Source organism: Oncorhynchus mykiss, chromosome 20 (genome assembly GCF_013265735.2).
Source record: "Oncorhynchus mykiss isolate Arlee chromosome 20, USDA_OmykA_1.1, whole genome shotgun sequence".
In the NCBI taxonomy this organism is placed as follows: domain Eukaryota; kingdom Metazoa; phylum Chordata; class Actinopteri; order Salmoniformes; family Salmonidae; genus Oncorhynchus; species Oncorhynchus mykiss.
Genome location: NC_048584.1, coordinates 19,231,512 through 19,243,737, shown reverse-complemented (window position 1 = coordinate 19,243,737; position 12,226 = coordinate 19,231,512). Strand labels below are relative to the sequence as shown.

General features: G+C 41.9%; 1 protein-coding gene across 1 annotated transcript in view; it reads right to left on the bottom strand.

The window, feature by feature from the left end:
- Positions 1–1,042: 1,042 nt before the first annotated feature.
- Positions 1,043–12,226, bottom strand: part of LOC110499151 (inhibitor of nuclear factor kappa-B kinase subunit alpha) — a 35,444-nt gene continuing 24,260 nt past the window's right edge. Inside the window, exons 19-22 of the mRNA XM_021576096.2 lie at positions 5,454–5,601; positions 4,104–4,240; positions 3,859–3,958; positions 1,043–2,634 (exon numbers count right to left, since the gene is read on the bottom strand). Of these exons, the coding sequence (XP_021431771.1) occupies positions 2,572–2,634; positions 3,859–3,958; positions 4,104–4,240; positions 5,454–5,601 (448 nt within the window). The 3' untranslated portion in view covers positions 1,043–2,571. The remainder of the gene's footprint in view (positions 2,635–3,858; positions 3,959–4,103; positions 4,241–5,453; positions 5,602–12,226) is intronic.

The window sequence follows — 12,226 nt, the reverse complement described above, 5'->3', positions numbered from 1 at the left end:
ACAAGCATTTCCCTCCCTACACCCGCAATAACATCTGCTAACCACGTGTATGTGACCAATACAATTTTCAGAAATACAGCCAGTACCAGCTCTATTTCTGTATTTTGTAGGTTATAAATCTGGAAAACTAAATCTTACTGACATACAAAATATTTTGGGACTATAATATTAACAAAATGGACTAATGGGAGGAGTTTTCCTTTAAGTTTAAATACTAGGTGAAGAGATGACTAACCGCCTCTTCATGAAGGGAATGCAAACATTTCTGACAATTGCATTGATCACATCTGAAGCGAGGACCAATAGACCTACTCTTCCATTCATTTATAAAAAATGGGGAGGTACATTTCTCTGCCAGACATGACCTGACAAGTCTCACAGGCACTCACCCTCACAGCTCCTAAATCATTTCCTCACATCTACAGAAAAACTAACATGTCACATGGCCAGCTGAGAGTGACTCTTTTCAATGGAAACAAAGAAATGTGTCATAAAGACAGTGGAAAAAGTACAAGAATACCAGCATATTCTTTGGACAGTGATTCATGTAATGAATCAGTGACTGATTATTAGTGTGAAGGGAAAGAACGGGGTTTAAACTTCCTTCATGTTAATCTCAATGGTGAGAAAATCATCAGTATGATATTAAATTCCTGTTAAAAAAAAATATAAAAAAAACTAGGCCTAATTGATTACTGCTGCATATTTAAAATCAGAAGAATTCTATAATCTTCTTGCCAAGTATATGTTAAAGGTTTCCCTGAACACAAGCAAACATGTAACCACAGTAAACCAAAGACACAGCTTGTGTTTGCGGACAGGTTTCTTCTTTACACACATTCCTCAAGCTTCAGCAAGCATATTAAAATCAACCTTTGGAATTTGGTAAAGCAGAAATATGGGCATAGTAACCACCACTGGCAGAAATAGGGAGTACCACAAACATAGTAAAGTAGGGCTACATTTTATCAATCCACAGCAGCCAGGGGACTGCTTTAATACAGTTAAAGAGCATCTTCAGAACCAATGTAAGGAATACAAATTCATGCCAAAGTAATTTTTTATTGTAATACCAAGAAAATGTTAATCTATACAATTGCTAGAAAGTAAACATTCATAGACAGGTTAAAACCATCAGATGGAAACAAACCTTAATGAAGGAAACTGATATGTCACTTAACTACTAAAAATAATTGTCCATTGCACTTAACTACATAAATACATCTTTCTGGAGCATAGCATCCACTTTATCTTCGTTACAGTCAACACTTAAGTTACACCTCAAGGGTTGTAACTACAGTACATTCAATAATTTACCATGTCCCGCCATTTGTTTCCATACATTGAGCATCCAGTGAAAAGAATGCACACAAAAAACTGAATTTAACTTGTGGTATGTATTCCTTTTTTCAGGTTTAAACATTTCAACAATTCCAACATATGAAACAGACCAGCATCCTTTGTCACAAAGTAACTATGGGATTTCCATATTTCCCCCCCTTCTATGTAAAGTGTGTAGTCATGATAGAATACTTTTCTTAAATCAAAATAAGATTCACACATGATCAAAACCCTATCCCCTTGATCGATGCATGACTTTATTTTAAATACAGTTTATACATTTCCTGTCCCATTGGATGATTGAAATGAGAGCTGTGTCACTAGAGCACAGACTCATAAACAGGATTCTAGAGGGCATCCATCCCCCAGATGTCTGACTACTTCCTCTGTATAGAAGGGAACCAGGATACTTGGGAGTGTCAAAGTGCTGTTGCTTGATTGTAATTTCCTCCATCTTTTGTGGTTTTCCTTGTGTTGAGTCACATCAGGAGACATGATAAGGCTCAATACAAATGTGCATGCATATCAAGCTTTATCAGTCCCATTTCCTTAGCCCAAACACACTAGCTATACTCCGTCATTACAAAACTTTCACACAATCAGATGCTACAGTTCGCCTGATTTAACAGTTTAGATACTTTGATATGATATTAATAGTAAAATGTGGATTTTGATGAATAGTGGTACTTAGATTTGCACAATAATCAGTGAGGAAAAGGTGACATTTGCTTGAAGAGCAAAGGACGACTGACGTCTTGTGTTCAGATAATCCGTTTTTTTTGTTCATATAAAAGCCATGCTACTACATCATCCACCTTTCCCACCAAATAGCTGAGAAAATGGAGAAGTGAGTCATTGAGCATGTGTATTTTTTATCAGCCTTTTGGGAGGGGGGGGGGGGCCCTCCGGCTAGTCGTTAAAGTGGATGACCACACATCAAAATGTACAACATAACCGTGACTCCATTTTGTTAACGACATTCAGTCCTTAGTGTTACTTGGTTGGAGAGCAGGCAGGGATTAGCTAGACAATGCCTTGTTTGTTGTTGACATCAGAGACAGCCGGTGGCACCTGAATTGGGGAGGGCGGGCTCATATAAATGGCTGGAACAGCATGAACGGAATGGTATTCAACACATGGTTTCCATGTGTTTGATGCCATTCCATACACTCTATTCCAGCCATTATTATGATCCATCCTCCCCTCAGCAGTCTCCTGTGGTTGACAAATTCACACATTTCGTTTTTGCAATTTTGTAGACGTTTCATATTTAGTCCAGCTCCAATCTTGGTCCTACAAAGACAAACCAAAAGATTATGACACAAAGCTACATTGAGGTCAGGTTTTAAGGTTGTCGCTGTAGAATGGCGTTTGGGTTGTGGTTTAGATATTAATCTCCGTTCCCTCCAGCAAGGCAGCCAACCTCCCATTTACATTTGAGTAACTTAGCAGACGCTCTTATCCAGAGCGACTTACAGGAGCAAGTAAGGTTAAGTGCCTTGCTCAAGGCAGATTTAGCACTTAGTCGGCTCACGGATTCGGTTACTGGCCCAACTTAACCGCTAGGCTACCTCCCCAGACTTGTTTTAAATGGATCAGAGTCTAAATTCAAACTCAGTTAGCCTTAAGGTAATGTTCTACACTTAACAAGGTCAGATAAGAGACATCCTGAAGGCCAAATGAGAACGAACTCAGAACCTCATCACGCTCCTGACCTGGGATACTTAATCCCACCCTTATAGGGAGTTGACCCACATAAGAGAGTGCTGGGTAAATGACGCACACCAGTGGTGCCAACTAAAGAAGAAAGTATGTGTTTCAGGTGTGAATCACATATTATAAAGACTTAAAGGGGGGCTGAACTTTCTGATTTGGGCTTTTGTCACAATTTAAATGCGACAATATTTTAATGTTGCACATCTTTTAGTTGTCTCAAATGCTTTAAATATTTGTACATGAATTTCTACAATTGATTTGGTTTGACAGTTTTAAGTAATTGAAATTTGAAGCTATTGAAATTGTCCCAATATTTTATTCCTTGTGTAATTAACTGATGGTCCCTAACTAGCCCCATAGGGATAACGAATGTCAAACCAAACTGACCATTACTACACGGGTCACATGCAGCGATTGATGATTACTTGGTTGCTGCCAGCTGAGGGCAGGATTGAAATATAAACCCAACCCAATTTACGGTACCCTTTATTATGTTACATCACATTTTTTTGCCATATTCTCACAAATCTCCATTTTGTATTAGACTAACTTTATGACCCTAATTATCCTATTTACACTTTGTAGTAAATGTTGACACTAGAATAAAATGTTTGACTCTTTATCGATGCCACATATGCCATTTTCAAAACAGAAGTAGATTTTTAGCGGCAGTCTCTCTAACACACTGAAGAAAATGTGGTGAAGTGCAACAGTGAAATATAAGACACTGCATTGACAGAATACCAGGAAACAGGATTCCATTACAAGTCTAGCTAGCTTTGAGAAAATGGCCTAACTTACCACTACGCTTTTGGACTGCTCGTCAGCAGCTTCTTGCATCAGGCTGGTCAGCTGACTGAGGTACTTCTGGTTCTCCTGAAGCAGTCGTGGGGCAGCATCACTGGAAGGGAGAGAGAAAGAGAGAGGCAGAATAAGTCACAATGTACGAAGGACATTCTTTTTGGTCTGCTGCTGAATGTCTGGACATTCCTTTCAATCTGCTACACAAAACACAAACCCTTCCTGTCTGCTGTATTGACCAGTACCTGTCATTGGGTCCAGGTAGGGAGGTGAGTGGGTGAGGGGAGCTGATGGGCTGGGCAGACTGGGCCCACTGGGACACCTGCAGAGGGTTGGACGACTCTGGGCTGGCTGCTATCGAGTTCCTTGCAGAATTCTGAGCCTGGGAGAAGACAAATGCCATTACTCATATAGATCACATTATGAACTAGGCTAAGTGAATTCTATAGAAAATGTACCCTTTACTAAGTCAAGTAAAGCCCGCCCCCTTGGTTACTGTTGCAACCTCAGACATTTTCCTGGGAAGCCCAATTCTCCAAACTAGTGGAGAAAAACCCTCACAATGATCTTAAACAGTATTTTTAATAAACAATGAAATTAAGCAGACTGCTTCTTGCTAATCAAGAGACCCCCTGGTATGTTGTGGTGGACTGTCATAACAATTGCTTCACAGGATCATGGTAAAATGATGTTTTTAGGCGTGACTAGACACTGGATGGCTCTGAATAAACTGTCAGCATGCAGTCAAAGATACTAACCACTCTCGGAGCTAATTAGTGCTCTTAAATCATATAATGTTGACAATAGGTGTTATATGCATAATATAGCTAGCTTAACTAGCTAATACATTTATAAAAAACAAGTAAAAAAACAAGACCTGACCAAATTCACATAGAAATGTGAGTTATAAATCTATCATTCTACTTGAAAACAAGTCTAAGAAGCGGTAGATCTGTTCTATGTGCGTTATATCTATGCTTCACGTTCTTAAGTTTTGTACACAAGCTTCAACCAGCTGAAACAATATTTTTGGTTATGGAAAATATATTTAGCAGTGGATAGTATAGAGAATCATTGTACCATCTTATTTTGTCACAAATTGAAATTAGATGAACTATTAGTTTTACCAATGAGGAAATGGCAGAGCGATTTTTGCATAGTGCAACTTTAATGGCTAGCTAGCATTTTCAATGGAGGCAGTGCCAGTGTAGCTAGCTAACCTGCTAGCAAACAATGGAACAAAAGTATAATTTTGGATTCGAAAAATACCACAACATTTTAGGGATCACAGTCGCAAGTACCCTGGTGCACTTTTAAATTATTTAGCCATTTAAACAATACATTTTTTGCCATTGCCATCATTGGCTTCCATGCGTTTAAAACTAGAGCTTGTTTGAGGCTTGTCGGACACGAGCAAGGTTAGCTCGTGTCCGATCAGCAATTGGTTGCCCATAAATCTGGGACGAGGCATAGCAAAGGGTCAATTGCACATGACTTAAAATAACCCAATGCCATCTTATAGTAAGTTATATGACTTCATGATCTTATGACTAACTTTACTGAAGTTCTATAGATAAAACCTCATCGTCACTCACACAGGCAATCTTCAATAGGTGCCAGAACTCTCTCTGTCTCTTAATCTGCATCTGCATCACGGTGTTGTCGGCATCCTTGATGTTCTCCAGTGTCTTCTCGATGCGCGGGAACAGGTCAATGATCTTCTGCTTGCTCAATAAGATCTTACTGCATGGGGAAACAGAAGTTAAACAGTGTTTTCCACTTAAATTAAGTAGGCTACTTTTCAATTCGTTAGTCAGAAAAGTCTTCCGAGCCCTCTCCCTCTAGAAAGAACAATATGCATCTTCTAGCGATCTTTCGATAGGTCAGGCGCCTGTCAGTCAAAGTCAGCAATGATGGCGAAATACTGCTGGTTTGACGGTCTGCTGTCTGTCCCGCCTTTCGGTATCTGGTTGTATGCGTTGTGTGTGCTGTGGTTGCAGTCGAGGGAGAGAAAATGAATTTGCACATTCCATACAATGTGAGTGAATTTGCACTTTCCATATGTGGTAACGATGAGTGGAAATCCACTTAGCCTATTGTTTTCTGGCATATTAATTTATTTTATTTTGCGTGCAGGGTCCGACATTAACGATGGCCTGGAACCAGTAAAAACATGTTGGGACAGTAACTGTTCAGCGCATTTTGGTATTCCAATTCAACATTTACCTACTCTGTCACAGTCTACCATTGAAGACACACAGAAGAAGCTCTCCCCTCACCCTCCATTTGGCAAATCTGACCACAACTCTGTCGTCCTGATTCCTGCCTACAAGCAAAAACTCAAAACAGGAAGTACCAGTGACACGCTCAATACAGAAGTGGTCTGATGAAGCGGATGCTAAACTACAAGACTGTTTCACTAGCAAAGACTGGAATATGTTCAGAGATTCATACTATAACACTGTGGGAACAACGACATCATTCCCACAGTGACCCTACGTACATATCCCAACCAGAAGCCCAAATGTATAGGCAACATCCGCACTGAGGCTAGAGCTGCCACTAAGGACCGGGACACTAATCCCCCTATGACCTCCGTTGAGCCATCAAATAGTCAAAACAGGACCAAGATGGAATCCTACTACGCTGGCTCTGATGCTTGTCAGATGTGGTAGGGCTTAATCGATCACAGATTAAAGGGAAACCCAGCCACAAGCTGCCTAGTGACGCCTTATTAGGCTCAGTGCCTTTGGCCAAACTCGTATTTCTAAAAATTAATTCAGAGTCTGTGGCTTCAGGCTCGTGCAATGATACCTGGAGAGCAGGCCAGCAGCGGAGAATACACGCTCTGTGCTTGCAGAGCCACTGGGGAGGGATGCAGGTAAGAAAGGGTTATTTAGCCTAAAAACCTTTAGACCTATCAAAACGGAATGCTCCTTGAAAGAGGTAATATGCCAGGCCTATTGGGCCACAATCAATGGTGGCCTATTATATTGATGACAAAACAAAAATTGAAACTTAAGATATCAGATTTTTAGTTTATAAATACTTTGCTACAATGACACTTAGCTAGCTACCCACCTCTTTATTTTGTTAGCATATGCACATAGTAAGTACAACATCATGCTTTCAGGATACGTGTTTTTTCAGATTAGACAATGATTCTTTAGTTGTGGACACTACATCACCCCACTCCCTCTCTTGCGCCTCCTCAACTTTGTAAGTCACCTTGATTTTGCACCTGTGTGTTTTATCAGTTTCTTTATGAAAATATTTAGCAAACTTCATGACAGTAGCTAAAACAAAGGGCTATAGCATCAGACAAGTAAACTGCAAATGCATGCTGGGCTGGGCATGCCCTGAGCTGATGACATGAGCACTACTTGGGAGAGCTATAGAAGCGAAATTGGAGAGGGCGAGAAGGCCAACGTTCCAGCCTTTGGGAAACTTGCTCTACGCCCCAGCCAAATTTGGCACGCTCCTCGCTCCGCTCAAATACTCTTACCAGGTCGTGTACTCAGAGCATTTGTTGACCAGCTGGAAAGTGTCTTCACTGCCATTTTAAACTTTCCCTGACTCCGTCTGTAATATCTAAAGCAGACCATCATAGTCCCTGTGCCCAAGAACACTAAGGTCACCTGTCTAAATGACTATTGCCCCGTAGCACTCATCTGTAGCCATGAAATGCTTCGAAAGGCTGGTCATGCTCACATCAATACATTATCCAACACACCCTTGACCCACTCCAAGGGGTGCGTGCTTAGTCCCCTCCTGTACTCCCTGCTCATCCACGACTGTGTGGCCACGCACGGCTCCAACACCATCCTTAAAGTTTGCTGACAAGACAGTGGTTGACCTGATCACCAACGACGAGAAAGACTATAGGGAGGTCAGTGACCTGACAGTATGGTGCCAGGACAACATCCTCTCCCTCAACCAAACAAAGGAGCTGATTGTGGACTACAGCAATTCCTAATCTTACCTCCACTCCAAGTTCAAACTCATTTAACTTTAGCAAGAAAAAGTCATGGCGGCTACAAAAGGCGACACTACAGGTGACATTTTTACCCGGACTCGAGTATTAGCGACGGAAAAAGCCTCCAAGAAGAAGCTAGCTTCAGAAAAAACTAGCGCCATTAGCCAGGAGCAAGAGAACCCGCTCCCCCACGAGGCACAACGAATGCCAACCTCGCACTCTGTCGAAGACATCCTTTCTGAGTTGAGATCCCAACGTACAGAACTAAACACTAAATTAGATGCCATTAATTCTCAGCTCAGTGCGATAGGGGGCAAGGTGACAATCCTGGAAAACGCTTTGCCTGACATCAACAACAAGATAACCATAAACGCGGGGCGCCTGGACGAGGCAGAGGGGCGAATCCTATCCATGGAAAACTTATTGACAGATGCCATGGAAACAATAGCATATGCTAAAAAGAAAATCGAGCATCTGGAAGAGAAAACAGAGGACCTGGAAAACAGGGGGCGAAGGAATAATTGTGTTCTATTCAATCTGGGCGAAAAAGAAGAGGGAAACATGCCACTGATCCGCTACCTGCAAGACAAACCACCTGCCCACCGACAGGCCCATAGAACGAGAGAGCTCACCGAGCACTGAGGCCCCCACCAGCAGCTAGACAACCAGCGCGCCCAATCACCATACGTTTCCTGAGATTCACCGACAAGGAACGAGTCCTACAGGCGGCGAAAAACAACACCATCACAGTGGGAAACGCCAAACTCGCTTTACACCAGGACCTGTCAGCTGGAATACGCCGAAAGCGCCGAGAATTTGACGAAGTGAAGAAATACTCCATTGACCGAGGCATCTTCAGGGGATTCAAATACCCAAACGAGCTCAGGATTCTTCACCAAGGAGCCTTGCGACACTTCAAAACTCCCGAAGAGGCAAAACGTTTTTTGAAAGACAATCCTGGCCAATGAGAAACAGACCAATGACTAAATGTGATTAATGCCATTACTAAAGGAGGTAAGACGACCTATAGCCAATATCCAGAGCTCCACCCCCTAAATGTCATTATAGCCGTCCAATTTATATGTATTGTCCTTTAACTGAGAGGGATGGGCTGTATAGCCTAACCTAGGCCTACTAATGTTTCAGCCTACTTTTATTTCCCTGTTTTTTTGTTGTTGCTATTATTACCTGGGGTTCCCTATGTCCCTTGGGGGAGGCATATGTAGGCTGGGCTATTGATTTTATTTTTCTCCCCTCTTTTACTGGGGTCTGGACGAGGGCAACTGTGTTATTTACTCAATGCGGGTGGAGAGGATAATGCATTTCTTTGGTGGGGAGAAGGAGACGTTGTGCGTTGCTAACTGTTCCCGGTTTTTGTTTTATTCGGAACACAGAATTGAGACTGAGCGGGGGGGTAATAGATCCAACGGGATGTGTCGAGTTGTTTGGGAACTCGGCTGGGGTGTTCAGAGATTATTATTTTATGTACACCATTTATTTTCCTTTTATGTGAACGCAGCTGTAATTACTATCCACTTTTACCCAGCGATGACTTGCACTAAAGTTCGATTACTGCTCGATGACGATGACTAGTACCTTAAATCTATTGACATGGAACTGCCATGGTCTAGGGCATGCAATAAAACGAAAAAAGATACTATGTGCTCTAAAAAAGGAAAAAGCAGACATTGCGCTATTACAAGAGACACACCTCTGTGATGCTGAACATGCCAAACTCCACAGAGCTTGGGTGGGACAGGTGTATTTCTCATCTTTCAAATCAAACAGTAGAGGCACAGCCATACTTATCCATAAAAATGTTCCATTCATAATTGACAAAAACATATCTGATCCGGAGGGGAGATTTATTTTGATAACTGGGTCACTATATGGTCAACCAATTACTATATTAAACATATACGCCCCTAACACAGATACTCCTGCCTTCATGTCAAAAATTATAACCCTGTTCAATGAGCATTGTGTCTCCTTTGGCGTGGTGGCCGGAGATTTTAATTGTACCCTTAACCCAACCCTTGACAAATCATCTCAAGTCCCCACCACAAATCCTAGATCTGCAAAGATGTTGAACTCTCTTACTAAAGAGATGGGACTGATAGATATCTGGAGAGAGAATAATAGCTCATCTATGGACTATACATACTACTCTAATGTCCATAACACCTACTCCCGTATAGATTACATTTTTATCCCAAAGAGTTTCATAAATTCAGCCACATGTACAATCGGACCCATAGCACTTTCAGATCACGCCTTTGTCCACCTCTGCTTTGACCTCTGCAAAAACATCCCGAGGTCAAAGAGCTGGAAATTCAACACCTCCATGCTATCAAATGACGAGTTCCATACATTGGTAACTACATGGATAGACAACTACACACAAGACAATAAAGACTCTCCTGTTTCTCCGGCCACAATGTGGGACGCTGCTAAAGCCACACTAAGAGGTCATCTAATTGCATATGCTTCCTCTAAGAAAAAAGCAATGGAAGCACACAGGCTAGATCTTGTGAGGGAGCTGGAATGCTGTGAAAAAATACATAAACAATCCCTAGACAGCACCTCCTGGAGTCATCTTAAAGCAGCCAAAGCCAAACTGAATTTGGACTACACTCGGGAGATAAAAAAAAAACGTTTTCTTTACTAAACAGAAATACCATGAGTATAGCAATAGGCCCAGTAGATTGCTTGCTTACCAATTAAAAAAGGAGCAGTCAGAGCGTACAATCATGGCTATCCGAACAGCAGAGGACGAGGTCACATATGACCCAAAAAAGATCCATTTAACTTTTCATGATTTTTACTGCAAACTATATACCTCTGAGAGAAAACACACAGAGGCAGAACTCCACTCTTTCCTAGAGGGAATCTCGCTACCTAAACTATCAGAGACCGACCAGGAAGATCTCAACTCCCCCTTCACTCCTGAGGAGATCCTGGAGGCAATTACCTCCATGCCACCTAATAAGTCCCCAGGCCCAGATGGATTCCCCAGAGAGTTCTACAAAGCTTTTGGGCCCCAGCTCAGCCCCATCTTCATGCCAATGCTGGAGGATTTTTGCAAAAACGGAGTTCTCCCAGACTCAATGCACACAGCTCGCATTACAGTGTTGCTAAAAAAGGACAAGGACCCCCTATCCTGCTCGTCCTTCCGGCCCATAAGCTTGTTGGATTTCGACTATAAAATAATTACCAAATTGCTCGCCAAAAGACTAAACACTCTTCTTCCCAAAATAATAAAAGCGGACCAAACTGGATTTATTAGAGACAGATACTCTTCTGATAACATTCGCCGTCTTTTTGATATTTTTGATCAAGTAAACGCACAAAAGACCCCTGTCCTGCTGGCTTCACTGGATGCTGAGAAGGCGTTTGACAGGATGGAGTGGAGCTTTCTGTTCTCAGTCTTAGAAAAGTTCAATATGGGCCCAAATTTTATTAAATGGATCAAATCACTATACTCTCATCCAAATGCCATGGTGACTACTAATGGGCTGAACTCTGACAGATTCCCTCTGGAACGGGGCACAAGACAAGGGTGCTCGCTGTCCCCGCTGCTCTACTTGTTGGGGGCGGAGCCTCTGGCAGAGCTGATAAGGAGCAATCCAAGTATTATGGGTGTTTCTGCAGGTGGCCTGCAGCACAAGATTTCGCTTTACGCGGATGATGTCTTGCTCTACATGTCCAACCCTGAGAAATCCCTCCCTCTCATTTTAGACACAATTGCTCAGTATGGCAAGTTTTCAGGTTATAAGATCAATTTTAACAAATCCACTGTCTGCCCTCTCAATATTACACTCACCAGCTCTATGAAGACACTTTGTCCTTTCCAATGGAAAACACACGGGTTTCAATACCTCGGGATCTTCATAACACCAGATCTGAATAGCCTTTTTAAGGAAAATTATCTTCCACTCCTGGATCGAATCAAGAACGATCTCCAAACCTGGATCTCCCTCCCAATTAGCTTAGTAGGAAGAATTAATGTAATCCGTATGAACGTCCTCCCTAGACTAAACTACTTATTTCAGATGCTCCCATGCTATCTCCCAGTTTCCTTCTTCAAAACAACTAACCAAAGCATCACCAAATTTATATGGGGCAATAAAAAACCTAGGATCAAGTTTTCCACTTTATCAAAACCTGAATCTAAAAGGTGGTCTTGCCCTTCCCTCCCTTCAACTGTACTACTGGTCTGCCCAAATCCACAACATGCTAACATGGATCACAAACAGACAAGAGTCAACATGGATTCAGATAGAAGCCCAATCCTGTGGTTCATTGCCCTTAAGTTCAATTATATTCATTAATAACTTTAGTGAAGTGGGCAACATAGCCAAAACCTTTGCGATTTACAGCACCCTACTAGCG